This window comes from Taurulus bubalis (assembly GCF_910589615.1).
Source record: "Taurulus bubalis genome assembly, chromosome: 1".
Lineage (NCBI taxonomy): Eukaryota > Metazoa > Chordata > Actinopteri > Perciformes > Cottidae > Taurulus > Taurulus bubalis.
Window position 1 is genome coordinate 29,262,990 of NC_136589.1, and position 20,759 is coordinate 29,283,748.

The following is a 20,759-nucleotide window of genomic DNA, read 5'->3' on the forward strand; positions in this document are numbered from 1 at the left end:
GAACACAGAAAGGCCTTGGAGATAAGGAGCACTGAAGATCTAATGTGGCATGATTCAAAACCAATCAGCCTGCAGTATGAGCTCTATCGCTTGCACAAGGACTGACACCATGCATGTTGATGGTGTTAAGTGACACAGGCTCAGGGACTGCTTTTGAGAGAAACTGTGTCGGCACTTCCCCTCCCCTTAAAATGAATCCTCAACAACACAATGCCTGTGCGATTCACATAACACACATAACATCCAGCCCCAAAGGTAAAACTGTGTTTAACTTTTGGGGCTCTTGACTGAGATAGACACAGCCTAGAGTGTAAATAATTATGTTTTTATACAAATGAAATGCACATCACTGTATTGATGTGTATTTTTTTTATTTTGCACTTGAATTTTCCATGTATGCATCATGAGTCATTGCAAGTTTTACTTTTTGGGAAATTCATACAAACTGTGCAACTCTTTTTTTAATTTATAAAGTGAGCAAAAAAACTACCTGTGTTTTCATTAAAACATGTATCCTGTGTGGTAGATCGTAATGTTTCACCACCATGATTAACTGCTGTTCCATCATATTGTCTGTTGCAGCCATTGTGCTTAACATGTAAGTACTTGAATCTAGTGGCAATGTAAACACCTAATAAACAACAAGCTGCTCTTCAAATACTGGAGTTTTTCTTTCTTTCTGGAAATTAACTTATTTATGTTGTGGGTGGGTATATCACTGACTGTGGAAGTATCCTTGAGCAAGGCACTGGGACTTAACCAGTACTGCTTGCCAGTCTCAACAAATCATCTAATTAATAACAATAATTACATTTACTAACGTCAGATGTTTTTTTCGGCCTGGCAAACATGGAGAAAAAAAAAGTGTCTTCTGCCTAGAAAGTTTTAAACAGATTAGGCATCTTGCGAGGCCACGTGATGTTGATAACTGGGGGCCTTGCAAACACACCACATCAAGACAAGTGAAGATGGCGGATGTGTTGAGTGTTCTCCGTCAGTATAACATCCAGAAAAAAAAAATCGTCGACAAAGGAGATGAAGTTATATTTGGAGAGTTCTCTTGGCCGAAAAATGTGAAGACCAACTACATAATCTGGGGGTATGTCAGTGCCCAACTGTCTTTGAATGGCCTCTGAAGGCCCGCTGCTGAAGCCCATTACTGCCTTGCGGTCCTGGGAACGGCGCACGGCTCGCTAGCTAGCTAGATGCTAAAATGCTAACCTAACTAGACTCCTCGCTGTTGTACTTAAAACTGTAAGCACTCTTTGGTTACTTTGGCGTCATACGTTCGTATTGTGACAAACCCACGAGGCCTCTTTTCTAGCATATATACGTTTTAATTTGTATATATTTTAAAACTAAAAAGAGAGATGTACTGCTAGCTAATAGTGATGTGATGCTAACTACTCAGGACGTTACCGATCCTTGAGTCACAGGGGTCCAGTGGATCAAGCAGATAGACGTCTCTTCATGGTATCAGTCTGGACTGAAAGCAGCTTTGTTTACCCTGTTAACAAGCAAACTGTTGTCATGTAATGCTGGAAATTAAGCTGCAGACGGTTTAACGTTAGTCAGTAGATTAACGTCAACCGTATAACGTTACATGTTGATACTTCTGCGTTAATTTCAGATCCAGTGTTTCGTTACTTTGAGCAAGTAATCTAACTAACGTTATATGTACTTTGTATTACAGACTTGTGCACTTTAAATCAACTTAAATAAGCAAGCTGAAGCAGCTTGGTCATATGCGATGAAATGACGTTGAGGTTTGAGAGGTTTATCGTTTGTGTTTTTGCTTGTGTTTCTACCCTCAGGACTGGTAAAGAGGGCCAACCCAAAGAGTATTATACTTTGGACTCTATCTTGTTCTTGCTCAACAATGTGCATCTTCCACATCCATCCTATGTGCGAAGAGCTGCTGTAAGTAACTGGAGTCACTATCAAAGTGCCTTAACTTCTCAGTGTCATTATTATTTGAGTACAATCTATTATTTCAGCCACCTTTTCTGTCTCACAAAGCATTTGTAAAAAATGTTTCTCCACAAATGCTCTGAAAGTGTTTTTAGGTGACGTGCTTTTATGTTGTTGATAGACTGAGAACATCCCTGTTGTCAGACGACCTGCTCGGAAAGGTTTGCTGTCGTATCTCAATGGCGAGAGTTGTAAGTAACACTTTCTAATTTGTTTTGATTGACTAAAATATTATGACAGCTTTCAGGAGTAGCCTAGCTGTAGTTTGTCTAATTTGTAACTTATTAATGCAGTTTCTAATTTTGTCTTTTCACAGCTACATCGACAAGTATTGACAGAAGTGCACCCATAGAAATAGGTTTGCAAAGGCCAACTCAAGGTAAGCTCACATCATGTGTTGCTTGGAGTTTGAAGAGCTATTTTCACCTCCAGTAATAATGTTGTTTTTTAGATTCATTGTTGTTCTTGAAATCTTGACTAAAACTTAATAAATTGTATCTTCTGCTATCCGTTATCTGCTAATCCTGCAAGTGGGTCATAGTTTCACAGATCTTTTCTATTAAAGGGGTTGTAGTAAGTAGGTCGTAGGCAGGGCAGGAAAGTTGGTACGAAAACAAATGGACTGTGACTTAATACCACTGTTCTGCTTTTATTTTTAGTGAAAAGAGCAGCTGATGAGGTATCTTCTGAAGCCAAAAAACCCAGGATTGAGGTAAATTGACAAAAATTATCTTCCACTAAAAGTTGCTTTAACACTATACTCGCACATGTTAGTCAGTGCAGCTCTGGAACATTTACTCTCTTCTTTGCTTTTTGAATCTTTTGATTGTCCACTTAGTCAGAATATTGGTGGCAAAAAGGAAGTCTCTACATGTACGTTTTGTAATGAATGAAATGCATTTTGTTGCAGTTAAAACACAATTGTTGTGGCCAACCTGGCAAATCATAGGGATCAGATATTGCATCTTATTTTCTTCAGCAATTTGCTAATGGCGTGTTTACTGCTTTTCTCTTCAGGATGAGGAACGAGTACGTCTGGATAAGGAGCGTCTGGCTGCTCGTCTGGAGGGTCACAAAGAGGGCATCGTGCAGACCGACCAGATCAGGTATAATGGATTTATCCCAGCTGCATTTCTCCATACTGTGCTTTCTGTATGAGGCAGTAATCTCTCCAATGTTGATTTGTTCATCATTTAGATAAATTGTGATTTTTATTCGACATACCGGTGCTGACACTGGTATGTCGAATAAAAATCAACTAAAACCAACTGCTCGCTGGATGTCATGTTTTACTGCAAAATGACACCCACAGACCAGTTCCTTGAAGCAGTGAGCTGTTTAAACCAAACTACCTTTTCTTCTTCAGATCACTGTCTGAGGCCATGTCGGTGGAGAAAATCGCGGCCATCAAAGCCAAGATTATGGCTAAGAAACGTTCCACCATTAAAACAGATCTGGATGATGACATCAAAAAGTCAAACTTGCAATGACTCATGATGCATACATGGAAGCATAGAAGCTTTGTGGACGCTGAGGTGGATGTCACCAGAGATATTGTCAGCAGAGAGAGAGTTTGGAGGACCAGGACAACCATTCTTCAGAGCACTGGAAAGGTCAGAGTCCACTTCATGATAATGAATCACATGGTATTTCTATGCAAATGCTGTTGTTTCTCTCTTGACAGCAATACGTTGCATTTCCTAAATTGTCAGACTTGGGGATTTTCTTGTATTCTTGCCTGCACATTGGCTCAATATTAGACATTTGATTGTAAATTAGATTTAGTGAATAAAGTCTGAACATTATATTTTTTAACAAGAAAGCATTGTTGCAATGACCCTTGTGTGATTAACGTGCCAACTTTGATTCTCTCCCAAAAACCAACAACAATGGAGTAGCAATGGATGGATGAATATATACTTTATTCATCCCCAAGGAGTAATTTGTTGTTGAAGTAGCAGCGTACAGGCACAAAAATAAAAATAACAGGGATGAAAGATGCATTGTAGTGTTGCATAACCTTTTGGGGTTTTGGTTCTGAAAAGTATTCTTTAAATCCTGGGTGATCATGGGAAGTAATAGTCCGGAATGCGATGAAGTATAATTAAAAAGTATTTAATCAAAGGTTCATCACAAAAACAGCGTATGCATTCTCGCTTGAGGCCCTCTCTTGCTCACAGATTCACAGTCTGTCCCCCAGTTACCTGCCGCCTCTGTCGTCCATGAGAGCCCCTTCCAGTCTCGCGTGTTAGTTTATCTCACACATAGCTACATAAGACCCTTCCATTGGTTAGTTCTATTATTTCACACCTTTTCGTGCCCTTTTACTCATTCATTCGCCTGCACCTTCAGGAGCGGCGCTATTCTTCTTCTTCTCTAGAAAAAGGGTAGATTCTATAATCTCAAAAGTCGATGTTCAGCGCCGCCACCTCAGGCGAACAAGAGAACTACACTTCCTTCCTATAAAACAGTACCCGGGCATCCACATGCACTATGCAAACGTTGTTTTAAACTCCATTCACACATTAATCATTAATAAAAACAGTGACCTTCATATGCATACAATTACACAATCTTCAAAATAATATCCCTTATTAATTATCATATTTCATGCATTGCAATTTACACATAAACAATCATTTATATAGATGTGCAAGTCCAAATGTGACAAAGTTTAAAAAACCCTTCAGTTCGAAGGAAGGGAAGTACTAGATCAGCAGAAAAATGCTTTAAATATTGAAATTGGCCAGAAAGGAACATTTCCTCTAATGTGATGGGCCGATAACAGGGTTGACATTCAAGGCACATCTCTCTTTTGAGAAGATTCATACTGATGTAGACTTTCACCAGAAATGCATTTTGTGACATGAACTGGTGTGAAATATTTGGATCTTAACTCAAGACCACCTTACTGTACATACCTGAGCTCTCAAGCAGCTGTCCTATTTTACCAAAACTGCTGAACTGCCTGAGACAATAGCCTTGAGTGTGGGAAATGTTTCAAGACCAACTGTGTAAATACTTTGTGGAACGAGGTTCAGATTTCAACCACTAGATGGCAGCAATAGAATGATTTTTGAACCCTGTTTGTATTTACCATTATAGTGTTGAGTGACTGTCTGTTTGGAGCAATTACTCTGGCATCCTATAAATCACTTTCCAAATTTACTGTGTGAACCACAATTTGTTCTGTTGTTTTGTTACTCAGTTTTGGCCCTATGAATTAGGCATTTCTCACACCTAAAAATGGTGCATTTGAAATGGACAAAATTTATGTTTTTTCTCACAATTTTACATCTGTGTTATGTTCCACTGCCATGGTACATAAGGCTGATCTGTCGCCAACACATTGAAGCGTTCAGGCATATGATGCTGTTACGGTTAACTTTGTTGCCAGAAGACCCTGGATGTAGGTTTAATACGTACTACTGCAACTACTGATTTAAACATAAACAAATATAGAGCCACTGCATGTTTCCTTTGCATCAAATCAATAAAGTGCCAAACAGTGAATTAAAAAACATTAAGACTGTTTTGAGTGTAATGTATGTTTCATTCAGTCTGTAGGTTGCATGACATACACTGTCTTCTAATCAGTATTAGTCTAGTTTGCCCAATCTTCACGTTTTTTTTCGAAGTTAATGGGAAACTGTAAATAAGAAGGCTCAAAGATAGTTTTGATTTAATTCCTCAGGCTCCTTAATACCTGGAACAATCCTACACATAGTTGAGTGTTTCAGTTGCAATGCCACTGATGTGCCACAACTTGCAGAGCCTGAGCTAACAGGTTTACAGGTATCTACTGTAAAAACCTGCCATCTAAGGCCTGTGTGACTCCTGTGGGCCTACACATCATATTCTACAGACTTAAGATGGTGCATTTTGCAGAATACGTGTTTGTTTGGTGCAGATCCCCACAAAAATCACGATCACTTGTTTATGCTCAACTCTTTTCCCCCATTTTCAACATATGCAGTCGTATCACATTGTCAGCTCTCAGTGCAACAGTCGTCATCCTCTATGCACTTTTGGTTACATGTGTAATAGGGATTCTACTTTTTACAATGAAACATTTGTAGAGATATGGTTGAATATTTGTTTTTGATTGAGTGTACGAATTGAAAGACTGGTTATATAATATTTAGGCATTATATTGTATTACACTTTAGAAAATACTCTGATTTGTTCTGCCAGTAATCTACAACTTAGCCTGTGTTATTTTCTTAGAAACGGAGCGTTTCAAGATCGATACCATGGGCACCTACCACGGCATGATCCTGAAGTCGGTGACGGTAAGAACAAAACCTGCCCGTTTGCTAGTGTTGTAAGAAGACTAATCCAGAGCGACTCTGCATGGGAATTTCACTTTGCAAACTTCCAGTAAATGTTCCGTTCATATTTATTGAGATCTGCTAATTAAAGCCTCAATGTAAGGCTGGGCAATAAATCGATATCAATAACTTTATATGAGACTAGATATTGTCTTAGATTTTGGATATCGTAATATTGCTTAAGTGTCTTGCTTTTTTAAGGCTGCGTTGCAGTATAATGTGTATTTCTCAACTTACCATACTGTTCTGGACATTCTTTTATTTGGCTTTACCCACTTAGTCATATTTATATTCCACATGATTATTTATCAAAAATCAAATTTGTATAAATATTTTGTGAAAGCACAAATCATTTATTTTTATAATTTGTAAGACTGTCTTTAAAGGTGCGTGAAATGGAATTGTCATGAGGCAGAATATCTCACTCAAGTAATAATAATTGTGCTACTTTAAGTCTTCAAATGTACTTTTTACAGTAAAGTTTCCAGAAATGTATATTGTGGCTGGTGCCACATTTGGTGTCAACAATCTCAATATATAGTAGCAGAGTTAATATTTTAGTGTCTTTTGAAATTACTTCATTGACTATTTGATGCACATGTGGAAACGTTTATTGTCACTGTACCCTGTCCACTCTAGTTTTAGAGTAGCCTGTATCTTTAAGGCAGCATATATATAAAACACATACAGCAAATCTTACAGTATTACAAAAAAGAACCCTTTGCAGCACATTGAAACACAGCTTATTCTATTTTAAAATATCATGGTGTACATAAACTTTCCAGTTGTTTGACTCAGACAAACAGTTTTCATCTGTTTTGTACAAAATGTTTGACAATAATCATAAAGTACACAAAATATATGTAGAAGTTGTATTGTGTTCCCAAATGGATAATGTTGGGATTAATCCCTTGGTATCAAGTTAAGATCAGCATGGGCTGAGATATTAATCATTATTTGTATGTAACAAGAAGGAGAGTTTAATGATAACAAGTTATTAGTTGGTCTCTCTGTTCATTCTGTTTAAATGTGTCCTGCCTGCTCTCAACACATTTATGCAGGCATTGCGTTTGTTACTCTGGAGATGATGCCAGTATTTGAGTAGTTCATTGGGATGAAACCCATGTGATGTTATCAGATGGCTGTACTTGCAGCTGGAATAAGAAACCCGCCAGTGGTTGAATATGAACTCATTGGGTGGAGGCATAGGCTCGATTTGAAGCTTCGCCAGACATATTCCCACATACACATCCTCCAGATGCAATAGGCGGATCATTAATGATGCACGATAGATTTTTCCCGCCAGGTCTCCAGAGAAGACATAACCAGTCCCAGAGCAGAAGGTTGGATACTTCTCACCTGGGTACAGCTCAGGAGGCATGTACCACTTGCTGTTTTTGTTTCGGTTGGGTGCAAAGCCTCTCATGTTATTGCCTGTGAAGTAGTTTTTCTTAAGCTTCAGTTCTGGCTTGAGCAGCTTGTACATGAGGTACTCCGTGTTGACGAACATATCACTGTCCGTCTTCATGACATAGCTGGCTTGTGGACAGTGAATTGCCACCCAGTTCATTCCCATCAATGTCTTAATGGTCAGGTTTTTGTAGGTATCCAGAAAGTCCTGCTGAATGATATCATGATACCTCTGGCTTTCTGCTTCTAGCATCCCTTGCTGTAAAAGTCCCAGCTCGCCCTCATTTTTCCCCAACAGAAACAGCCGGATGAATCCCAGAGCAGGAGCCACGCTCTCATTCCCCCACGTCTGACGTATGGCATTTCTTGCCTCCACCTGCCGAGCCTCAGTGGATATCAGCAACACCAGAAATGGTGCAGTTCTGCTGTCCGCGCATTTGTCTGGCTCATTGATGACATAAGGGAAAGGCCCGTGGGTTATAGTGCCACGGAGGTCTCCCTCTACACTTTGGCTAGTGTTGGCTGCCAGAGTGTTTTCAAAGCTTGGGTCTACTTGAGGAGAGGAGACTCCCTCCTTCGCAGGGGAGCTGATGTTAGCATCAGACTTGAGATTCTGATGAGGAACAATGACAAACCTCGACGTAGAATGTGGTGCGCTCAGGTTCCATTTGGGTTTGGTGCTATGCATTTCAACAACTCCGTACACCACAGGGTAGCCTCGCCAATGTGGCATACCTGTGAGCTGAGTCAGCCACACCTGGTGAACCAGAAACACCAGTAGACCCAACAGTGAGATGAGTAGGGTACATTTAGCTGTGTGTGCATAGCAATGGCGGCGTCTCCACTGCATGATGGAGTGGTTGAATTGCTTAAGGAACTTGACCCCAATACTGATCGCTCATTTGAATCACTTGACACTCACAGACAGTATTGTTGTCTGACGAGCCAGCTGTCAGGTGCGAGTCCGCTCTAATGTTGCACGTGTTGTGATTGCCTGGGAGACAGAGGAGGAGAGGGGACATATTTGACAAGATGGATACGACATGTCACATTTAAGGTGCTGCTGCTGATGAAATAAGTACATTTATGTGAAGGGTGTTGTCCTTTGCGACTAACACAGAATTATGACTTGACTGTGTAGTTACCGTCAAATCTATGGGTGGGGGGATTTATCCTAATTTTTGGTTTTACGACGCTCGCCTCTCACTGCTCATCAGGCTGCTGTTTTTTTGTTTAAAAAAACTAAACTGACATTAAACTACATTTATCATCCAAGTCTATAGTTTAAACCTTCTTCTCTTGATTCAGGATCAGTCAAGTAAGTGATTATATTATAAAGTTGGGGTTCTGGAGTATCAGCCATGCCCCTTTTTTGTTTTCATAGTGAATTTGTTAAATGTAGTATCGTCGTTATTATAGTATACATTTTACTGTGCAAATTTAACACAGGTAATTAAACTTGATTATGGACACAAAATATATTTTCCTTCCTGCTTTTACTCATTTCCACACAACTCTCTATATCATAATGCTAAAATACCAGTTGTACAACAATCTTACACACACAAGAAAACTAATAAAAGGTGCAGACATCTTTAGTATTCCGTGGGGCAGTGTTTAGAATAATCCCTTTTTAGTCCCACAGTGGGGAAATGTATTATCTGCATTTTGACCCATCCTTACAGTACTATTTTGAGGAGCAGTGGGCTGCCCCTAGTGAAGGGCCCTGGGAGCAATTTAGGGTTTCATGTCTTGCTCAGGGACACTTCGACATGCAAACTATAGGGAGACTGGGGATCGAACCGGCTACCTTGTGGTTGCAGGACGACCATGAGCTACAGCCGCCCTTTGCACATTGTAATACAAAAATAAACTGCAGACTATTCTAGAAGTTACTTTCACATCTTCATTCTTTTTATTCCCTTCGATGTCATCTTCTGTTTAGCTTGTGTTGTTTTTAGGACAACAATCAACAAAATATGTTCTGCTGTCTCAACTCAACGTGCTGCTCTTGAACAGCATCCAGATGAGGAATGGTTATAGAAAGACCAACCTGCTTGCATCCTGAAGAGGAGTATGGTCTCTAGGTTGTTTCCTGAATTACACACTACCTTTTTGAAGTACCCCAACAAGACAAAGAGTAATAGCTGTTCGCTCTTTAGCATGCAACGACAGAAACTGAAGTGTCTGTTTCCTTAATAACGGTGCACCCTTCACATCCTCAATTCTACCATTAACTAACATTGTTTTTACAGCATTATTTAGTCAGCTTTGTGTTGACGTGCGTTTGCATTTTTAACTCACCTGTTTTAGTGCTCTTCTCTTTCTGGCATCCATCGTTTGTAAATGCGATGAATTACAATCCACATGTGTGGCTTGTAATTCATCGCATTTGTGTGTAGAAAGTCTGCGTCCTGTTTACAGTGTCACACGCATGCCCAGTGTACGTGAATGTGTGTCGACATGTGATGTGCGTTTTCAAACGGCCCTGTGTCGACAGATCATTTAGAAAACGATGCCTGGGCAGAGATCGGTTTCAAAACGAAAACGTATTAATGTGGCTATAGTCCTCTTCCAGAAACTGTTAGCTATCTACCACATGCATGCACACGTGTATGTGTGTGTGTGCGTGCGTGCATGGGTAGAACATGTGTCAGAGCTCCCGTGTTGCAGTCTCTCCATCTGCCTTGGCGCATTGTCCCCAGAGACTTGATGCTAACGCTGCTGCCTCTGGCCAAAGGGAGTGGAGTCAGTGGTTGACAGTTAGCTGCAGCCGTGGGTCCTTTCACTGTCCTCGCTTGTCGTTTTGTGTATATCAAAGCAGTAGTGGATAGATCTCTGGACGATACACAAGCCTTACATCTCTCCGTTTGTTGAGCATTTCTTCTATTTCTGTGCTGATCCTTTTTTTTCTTCTCGCTCTTCCTCTTTGATTCAGATGTTAACCTCCCTCCCCCCACATGTGCTCTGCGCTCCTTTTTTGTTTCCGATTTCCTCTTCTCACCCTCCTTGTTCAGCCGCCCCTGGCACTCGGCTCTGTGCTGTCGTTGTGTTGTCTGTGTGTGTGAGGGGTAAAGGCAGCGGGGGAGGAGCCAGCGCTGTAAGTTGTGTGTTCGTTCTGAAAGGCAGCGCCAGGCTTGGTGGCAGTACGCTCTCCCATCACGTCACACCGTTTCTGCTGCTGTTGCTGCCTGCTCTGTTAAAGGGGGGTTGGGCTGCTGACCTATTTGTATTCACACCCACTCCAATTTCTCGTCCTGTGAAGTAGAAGAAGTCATGTCAGCATCTGATTGAAAGATGTAAATTATTTTACAGCATTATTTTTGGACAGTGAAACTCAAAAGCCTCTTTAGTTGCATTTTCGCATGCGTTTTCTGTCAGTCTCTTGTGTTGGATGATAATTAGAAAACAAATAATTACAGCAATGTTTCTGCTGCGCTCATTCAGCCATGGTAGTCTGCTATGTCATTTTAATTATATTCCATTCACACAAACATTTAAAAGTATCTCTTTCAACCGACATATTGGTATTTGCTGGGAGCCATTATCTTTACGCAGGCAATAAATGGATACAGTAAAAAAAGTCACATTGCTTAACTTGAGGCACAACACAATGTAGCGTTATCTGGCAACAGTGCTGTGCTGGCCAATCAAATACTCCTGGAAGGTTTCCTTGTAATCATCTCGTCAAGTGATTGACACTATGCCAGCTTACCATAGTTGCAAATCTTTTAACATAATATAAATGAGTGTGTGCATAATTTCATGCACAGACGCGAATGGTAGCGAACATGAATTTTCGCCGGGCAGCGCAAATGGCGCGTTGACATGCTCGGCCCGTCATCACCGCCGTTGCTGAATCCAACTGTCTACTGCTCTGCCCGAAGTAGTGCTGGAGGCGGCAGTCATTCAGACGCAGTTCCTGGAAATTACCAAGCTGTGTGTGGCTACGGATAATATTATGAACCCAGACACAATGGCGTCGTTTGATGTTCCGATGTTTGTGGAATTTCTACAAGTATAAAGCAGAAATAGTGGTTACTTCAATGGTGCAAGGCCTAAATGGTATCTGTTTTTATGGCGATAAGCCACGGCCCCTTTCTGGCGAGACTGAAGCAAATGTTGCGAATTAACCACCTCGAGTTGAGCGCCTGAAGCACCGTGTATTCAGTAAATTGTTTGCATGTAATGTGTACGGGAATGTTGGACTAAAGAAATGGGTAGTTCTTAACAAATTGAATCTGTATTGTAAAGCTGTGATGTGGAGGAGAGTATCTCTTGGTGCAAATGTACTTTACCTGGACAGGAAGTCCAAGGGCTCAAGCTGCTGCAGACAAGCATTTCATATGTAATTGACAGTGATCCTGCAGTGGTGCTGATGGACTCTGCCCTGCAGCTATTGGGATGAGAGGAGAGAAATACTTTTGCATTTCAACAGACCATGGGTCCCACTAATGGCTTTTTATTATATTATTGTAAAGTGCTGACAATGTGCAGGTGTTATCCTCTAATCCCCAGAGAGCATTTGCTTTCTCAATGCTCAGTTTCTGCAATTCTGTGTTGCTTTGATTGGCAGGAATGAACTTTCCTGGCATCAGTTGACAGAATGGGACTAATGCCTACTAGCTTTTTCATAGAAATTGTAATTACTGATGGAGATTCTAAATATAAAATATTCACACTGTTTATTGTTTTTACAAAGGAAACATGGTTTGAATAATGTATTTCAAGGTACCTTTTGAGCACCATAATGGGAGCTACACTTGGGTCGCTTCGCATTTGTTTGTTCAGCAATATAATGACCCAACTCAAATTAGTTCACACTTTTAATACTTCAAATATCATTTTTGCATCCATTGATTATGAAATCATCAAGATTTTGTTATGAATCCCTTCAAGGGCCCTCTCCCTCGCAGGCCCTCACCGCGTGTATTTCCGCACAGACGTCAACTCACTGAGGTCATTTTCAGTTGATTTTTGCGATTTTACATAATTTCTTAAGTTCACCTTTTAAGGCACTTGCATACAGGATGCATACCCATGTTTTACATCGTAAATTGCAGAAACAATCTTAGCTCTCTATAAAACGAGGCACCATTGTCATAAGGCAAAAGTGTAAAGAGAAAATATGACTCTAAAAATGGAATCTCAATTTTTTGAAAATGTCGTGTGAAAACATAACTTTACTCGGGTGGTGTTTAGGTGATGGAAATTGGTTTACCAAAGGTTTTAGGTTCACAAAAGCAGTGAAATATATGAATAAATGATAGATACATGTAAAAAAATGATTAGCGTTTTTTTAGTAGAAATATGGTCTTTCACCAAAATGATAAAAATGGGACTGAGAAATGACTTCTTACTGCAGATAAAGCTTCATGGGGTGTGTGCAAATGAAAATGACCATCACAACAATTATTTTTTGAGGAAATAAAAATATGTATTTAAAATATATTTACACAATATATAGTGTGAAAAAGTGCATGCCCCCTTCCTGATTTCTTATCGTTTTGCATGTTTGTCACACTTAAATGTTTCAGATCATCAAACAAATTTAAATATTAGACAAAGATAACACAAGTAAACACAAAATGCAGTTTTTAAATGAAGGTTATTATTATTAAGGGGGAAAAAATATCCAAACCTACATGGCCGTGTGAAAAAGTGATTGCCCCCTAAACCTAATAACTGGTTGGGCCACCTTTTTAGCAGCAACAACTGCAATCAAGCGTTTGCGATAACTGGCAATGAGTCTTTTACAGTGCTCTAGAGCAGCGGTTCCCAAACTTTTTAGGCCACGCACCCCCTTCTACATCCCGACCGGGTTCACGCACCCCCAATCCCCCACACCTTAAAAAAAAAAACGCAACAGAGCCTATTTATAGCCGCATAAAATCGGACCAATGCCAGAACTGTTTGCTCGCGCGTCGCGTTTGTTACAAGAGTTAGTCCACTGTATACATTTCAGCTACACAAGGCGTCACTTTTAAAGAGCAATAAGGATGGCGAGGACACACGCACAGGCTCAGAGGCAGATTGCATTTCACATTTATTTACTTAAACACAGTAAGCCACGTAAAGAACAAAGAGTGGCACATGCATAGGCTCAGAAACGGATATAAATAAAAAAAGGAGGAGTCCATATGAGGATTTTCACATGCAGCGCAGGTGGCTCAGCCTGTCAAGTCTACTTGCAGAGAGTAAAACTCACTCTTCTTCACGCGACCGACTAACGTTGCCAGGATGTCTTCGGACAAAGCATCGATGCGGCGCGAGACAATGTTGTTGGACACCGGGATCATGTCTAACTTTTTAGCTTCTTTCTCTCCAATCATACATTCCACCATCTCTTTAGCAGCTGGCAAGCACACGTCTTCGCCGATTGTGTGAGGTAGACCCTTCCTTGCTATTCGGTAACTGAGCAGATATGAAGCCCGTAGTGCGTTTTGTGTAGCGCCAACACATGAATGAGACTGCAATTGTTTTTGGCTGTTTTGTGACTCTTCCAATTTTGATCTAAAAAATGTAAGGGGCTTCTGACTTGCACTGGCATGCTTGGTGTTCAGGTGGCGGCGCAAATAAGAGGCTTCAGACAGCTGTTAGCCAGAACCTCACTGCACAACACGCACTGTGGCTTCGGGCAATCTGCATTGCCAATCCAAGTGAAGCCCAGACCCAGATAATTGTCATCATATTTCCTCTTTTTTTTTCCCAGTCTGATGCTCACTCTCGTCTCCTCTTTTTTCACCTTGACTCCGCGATGGGTCTCTGTGCTCCCGCTCCGTCTCCTCTTTCTCCGACTCCCGGTCGATTTCTTCTCCCGGTCTCTCCCCAACGCAGCTCTCCGTTTCTCTCGCCTCCGGTTCCTCACTCTCTCTCTGTCCCTCTCCTCTTTTATTACTGATAGCTTCAGATGTCCCACCTGACAGCTTCCCCGATTTCAGTCAGTTTAACATATTTTCATGGATGTTGCTGAATGAATGAAATGACGTTAGGTGCACAAGCTAGGCTACCTAGTGTGTACGTAAAAGACAGTCTGGCGGCCGGACCGGAAGTGCATCTATTTATTAAATTGTACGTTTTTAATTTAAATCTTACAAAGGGAATTTTTATAATTAAAAAATCCTACTTAATTTTTTTTAAATGATGTTTAATATTAAGTATTGCACCATTAGACCACCATTACATTTTTCCTCTCGCGCACCCCCTAGAGGTGCGCGCACCACACTTTGGGAATCCCTGCTCTAGAGGAATTTTGGCCCACTCATCTTTTGAAGAATTGTTGTAATTCAACCACATGGAACAGTGGTGAACCTTCCCAAGAGTGGCTGGCCGACCAAAATTACCCAAAGAGCACAGCGATGACTCATCCAAGAGGTCACTAAAGACCCCAGAACAACATCCGAAGAACTGCAGGCCTCACTTGCCTCAATTAAGGTCAGTGTTCATGACCATAAGAAAGAGACTGGGCAAAAATGGCCTGCATGGCAGAGTTCCAAGACGAAAACCACTGCTGAGCAAAAAGAACATAAAGGCTCGTCTCAGTTTTGCCAGAAAACATCTTGATGATCCCCAAGACTTTTGGGAAAATACTCTGTGGACTGACAAAAGTTGAACTTTTTGGAAGGTGTATGTCCCATTACATCTGGCTTAAAAGTAACACGGCATTTCAGAATATATGGTGGTGGTAGTGTGATGGTCTGGGGCTGTTTTGCTGCTTCAGGACCTGGAAGACTTGCTGTGGTAAATGGAACCATGAATTCTGCTGTCTACCAAAAAAATCCTGAAGGAGAATGTCCGGCCATCTGTTCGTGATCTCAAGCTGAAACACACTTGAGTTCTGCAGCAGGACAATGATCCAAAGCACACCAGCAAGTCCACCTCTGAATGGCTTAAGAAAAACAAAAATAAGACTTTGGAGTGGCCTAGTCAAAGTCCCGACCTGAATCCGATTGAGATTCTGTGGCATGACCTTAAAAAAGCGGTTCATGCTCGAAAACCCTCCAATGTGGCTGAATTGCAACAATTCTGCAAAGATGAGTGGGCCAAAATTCCTCTACAGCACTGTAAAAGACTCATTGCCAGTTATCTCAAACGCTTGATTGCAGTTGTTGCTAAGGGTGGCCCAACCAGTTATTAGGTTTAGGGGGCAATCACTTTTTCACACAAGGCCATGTAGGTTTGGATTTTTTTTCCCCCTTAATAATAAAAACCTTCATTTAAAAACTTAATTTTGTGTTATCTTTGTCTAATATTTAAATGTGTTTGATGATCTGAAACATTTAACATGACTTTTTCACACAACTGTACATGTTCAGAAATAGAAAACAGAGGGGCTGGTGGTGGTGAAATCCTCTCTGTAAAATAAATGACTACTAGTCAATACTAACTTCACACAGTTTGAACAGTTCAACAGGTGTACATGTGCAGCTGAGCTGTGACTTACCTGGTAAACAGTGTCCTCATCGTAGTCAGTCTTCCACGTCGGTGGCTGGAGCGAAGCTGCATGTTGTCCACTGCTGTAGATGTTAATCCTCTCTGTAAAATAAATGACTACTGGTCACTACTAAGTTGACTGAAAGAAAGTTACGATTGCACACCAAAACCCGTAACAGATCAAGCAGGGACTATGCTTAGAGCCTGAGCTAACTGTGCTAACTGCTAATGTAAACAACCTACGTGCGTACGTGCGTACCTGCGTTACGCCAGACTCTTGCAGCAAGGGATCAGCTAAATGTGCTCGCTCTGCTAGCGTAAATATACTACTGCAACACAAAGTTTAGTATCTAAATACACTCACCCATCTTCAAATGTCTGCATATTTCTCTTGGTCACAGGAGTCAAAGCCTTCAGCATCGTCCTCGTACTCGTAGGCAAGATCGGCGCCACAGCTTCCTCCGTAGGGAAGTGCGTCCTTTGCCATAATATCTCTTTGAGTAACACACCAGCGTGTTTTCAGAGCTCAGGTGTGTAGTTACATGCTGGTTCTTTGGGAGTTTCTTGAGTGTTTAGTCATTTGTTGATTTAACCAAATGTTGACGGACATATGATTCAACAAATCACAGAGAAGGATTTCGTCTGACGAGAACTTTTTTTTAGCCCGCGTCATATGACGCGAGCCCCTAACGCTTGCCTGATGTTAAAATGTTGCAGGCAGCGGAAGTCTTCTCTGTCAGCCAGACATAAAATTATATTTCTGCGATGTATTATCGCGACGCTATGAATATTTTAGAAACGTAGAGAAACGGTGTCATACCGCGAGACCATGGTCCCCATGGACATAGGGTTAACCTGTAAATTGAATCAAGACTATATCATTTGAAAATGGCAACTGGCTGCTTGTCACTGATAGTGTCAGCTTGTGGTTTTTTCAAAGAAGTGGTGGTTGAAATGATTCAGTGGGCCGGACAGCCACATTGGGTCTCACTGTAGTAAGGCCAGTTGTTGGCCACAGTGGCAGTGGCACAAGAGCTGATGGACAGCGACTAAGATCAACTTGGGCTGAATCAATCGCCAACAACTCTGGTAATCAATTAATCATGTGGGTAATTTAACAAGCAATTTAAATGCTTTACAAAGCTCTGGGACATTTTGATGAGTAGGTTTCACAACCCCCACCAGGTTGGCCTGTTTCTGAACCTCGGAACCGGAGGAAAGCCCCTTATTTTCCGAAGACCGGGCCTACTGGGTGTTCCCGGCTGGTGTTTCAGTCCTAGAGGGCTGGTCCGGGTGCTGATGAGTTGAGGGTCGTAGATGTTACGGGCCGGAACCCATTGCCTCTCCTCCGGACCGTATCCCTCCCAGTCGACCAGATATTGAAGACCCTGTCCCCAGCGGCGGGAGCAAAGCAGGCAATGAACCGAGTAGACAGTACCTCCGGCCGCCTGGCCTAAATGCGATGAGATGAGATCGTCCAGGGCTGTGGGTAGCTGGAACGAGATTAGTTCGTCCTTCACGTAATCCGCTAGGCCGAGCAAATATGCGTCACACTGAGCGGTTCCACAAGCTTAATCGTGCCACGGACATCACCCCAAAGACCTTGCATAACTCGTCAGAAAAGGACCCGAAGGAGGCACAGGCAGGAGTTCGATGATCCCATTCCGCCATCCCCCATAGACGCGCCTTCCCCGTCATGTGATTGATGGTAAATGCCAGTCTGGCGTCCATGGAAGTGAAGATGAGTGGCTGCAACGCAAACAGGATGGAACAGTTATTCAGGAATGCATTGCAGCCCTCAGGGTTCCTCTACTTCGAGGCTCTGCTGTAGTAGTAGTAGTAGTAGTAATAATAATACATTTAATTTTTAAACACACTTTTCTTTCAGAAGAAACTCAGAGTGCCACAGAGCCAATATATAGTAAAATAAAAAATGTTAAAACATAGTTAATGCAACCCCTAATAAAATAATTTACAAAAAAAGACAAATTAATAGCTGGCAATGAACTAGAAGGTAAAAAATGCCTTCCTGAATAAAAAGGTTTTTTAGCACAGTCTTAAAAGAGTTCAGTGTCTGAGTTGCCCTTAGGTAGGGAGACTGTTCCAGAGGCGTGGCGCTGCCGAGCAAAAGGCCCGGTCGTCCATGGTGTTGTTGGGGACCTGCAGGAGCAAGCGGTTTGTAGATCTGAAGGTGCGGGTGGAGGTTTGGGGAGGGATGAGTTCTTGTAGGTAGGGATGTGCATGTCCATTTATGCATTTATGGGTAAGTAGTAGGACTTTGTAGTCAATCCGGAATGAGACAGGGAGCCAGTGTAGTGAGTGCGGAATGGGTGTTATGTGGTCATATTTACGGACTCTCTTCAGGATCCTGGCAGCGCTGTTTTGGATGTTGTAGTGCCCCCGTTGCCTATTTAAGCAATAAGGTACTCGAGGAAGTACTGTGTCGTGCAATAATGTATTGTTCAAGGGAGTTGTTAGGTGCGACGCGCAGCGGAGGGCCGGTAACCCAAAATAAAACATTTTTCCGACTTTTCTTTTTCATAAATTCTTTCTCTGCAGTCCGGTACCAAGGGACCCACGGACCGGGACCGGCCTGGGGGTTGGGGACCGCTGGTCTAAATCACTAGTTTCCAGTCTTCTTCAATAGAGCATGATGTTCATTTAGTAAATGATCAACCCATTTATAGTCAAATAGATGGCAAAGCAGGGTACGCTTAAGGGCGTGACTACCTTGTGATTGACAGGTCTGGGAGCTATCCGTCTTTTTGACCGTGTTTTTTTTAGTTCATGAAAGATTCATGTAATAGTTTGGCCAATTCAAGGTTAATGCCCAAGACCTATTGAATAAAGGCTGGGACACAGCCTTATTAAGCTATGGGGTGTGACACGTGCAGTGTAACTGGAGTCGCGATATTGGAAGGTTTGTGCACAAAGTACTAGAATTAAAGGGATGGTGTCCGCCCTGATGCTCTTTGGATGCTCTTGGCCTGACAGAAGTTTTTGGGTATGTTCGAATGGATGGCGGCTGATACATAATAGAACATTTTCAAATAGAAAGCATTAGTTTATGGTCCTTTATTAAAAGATCTCTTCAATAATTGCAAAATTGTGGTTTTCACCCATTAGGCTACCATGACACCCTCCCTGCGGACTCTTCAGTGAAACAAATCAATCATGTTCACCAAAGGATGACGTCATAGTGGCTACATAATAAGCTTAAATATCATAGACTGTTTTTAAGAAGTGGAGTCTTATATACAGTCTCTAATCTTTAAGCTGATTCTGTCCCCCGTTAATATTGACAGCTACATCTGTGTTAAATGTTTATTGTAGTCCAAGTAAAGCTGGGATACATGATAAAACGGGCTTTAATTTCAAGCACTTAAGACCCCTGTTATTCCGTATATTGTGACGACCCTCCTCCTCCCATACCCTAGGCGTCACTGTTTTGGTTCTCTGTTGCAGGTGCTGATTGGGGTGTTGTCAGCCTGGATGAGCCGGAGTGGCTTGGCCATAAAAGACCGTCTTCATTTGGCAGCCTAGGCCTCTGGGGAGAGGAGATCCAGTGTGTCGCTGGCATTGACACCGTTGCTGTTACTAATCTTTTTGTTCCGTTTTTTTTTTTTTTTTTACATACTGCCATACATGCACCTCACTACTGATAACTGATACCTCCACTTTAAATGGTTTGATTTATTTTGTGAACAATAAATTGCTTCTTTTTTTTGCACTCATTTGTCTCCCATTCATGTTGCAGTCTTTGAGCCGGGTTGTGACAATATTCAAACAAACATTTATATTGTCAAAGATTACAACAAATGGACTGTGGCAAATATCACATTGAATTGACCCCACGTTTCTATGGCTAATGTTACATTTTCCCTTCCAGAAAACAACTTTCACTCTATAATAACTTCTGACTAACAAAAATATCACTTCCAGAATACACTTCCAGTCACAAACTGATGCACAGCAAACTTCTGTTCTATAATCAAACATTAAGTAAGAGTGCAAGGTTTGACACAATTAAAAAATATTCTTCTAATTTCATAACAATCAGACAGCATGTCAACAGAAGGTAAAGATGGAGTGCCTGTAGTTCAGGAAGAAACTTTAGCTTTGACATCAGTAAGACGAGGCAGTCGGGAATCAGTGGTGAGGGTGGAAATCTCGCTTTAATATTGGGATTCAGCAGCATAATGTACACTGAGACGTATACTGTCAAATAGTCATTCACAGAGGAGGAAGTGCAATTCAAATTCAACAATGAACTCTAAAACATCTCTGGACCTCCGGGACACAGAGAATGTGAGTACAGTGTGTATCATTTGCAATCAGGTGTATTTTGAATGCTCTTGGGGTAGTCAAACAGATAATACTGTTATCCTCTTTTGTAGACATAAAGCATGGAAATCCAGAATACAGAACTTCATCCGGAGTCCAATATTATGGAGGACATTCAACAGGTGTTTGAATTTAATCATACTGCATATTAATATTGTTTTATTTTAAATGTTCACAAAAACATTACTTTTCCTCTTTTTGCAGACTGCAAAACAAATGAATCATGCCTACTGGGAAAATCCTTTCCTAGAAATGTAATTTTCATCCACT

At 41.4% G+C, this 20,759-nt stretch overlaps 1 protein-coding gene and 1 pseudogene across 2 annotated transcripts; one reads left to right on the top strand and one right to left on the bottom strand.

Moving 5' to 3' along the window:
• The first annotated feature begins 968 nt into the window (after positions 1-968).
• On the top strand, positions 969-19,754 carry LOC306749627 (parafibromin-like; annotated as a pseudogene). Its single transcript, XR_013771258.1, has 9 exons — positions 969-1,099; positions 1,815-1,920; positions 2,093-2,162; positions 2,288-2,350; positions 2,631-2,683; positions 2,989-3,077; positions 3,338-3,584; positions 6,199-6,263; positions 19,611-19,754. The product of XR_013771258.1 is annotated as a parafibromin-like (transcript).
• On the bottom strand, positions 7,300-8,562 carry LOC306750806 (beta-1,3-galactosyltransferase 2-like; the record flags this gene model as incomplete). The annotated part of the gene is made up of 1 exon (XM_079234280.1): positions 7,300-8,562. One exon carries the CDS (start codon positions 8,560-8,562, stop codon positions 7,300-7,302), a length of 1,263 nt encoding a protein of 420 aa, XP_079090406.1.
• Positions 19,755-20,759: the final 1,005 nt, after the last annotated feature.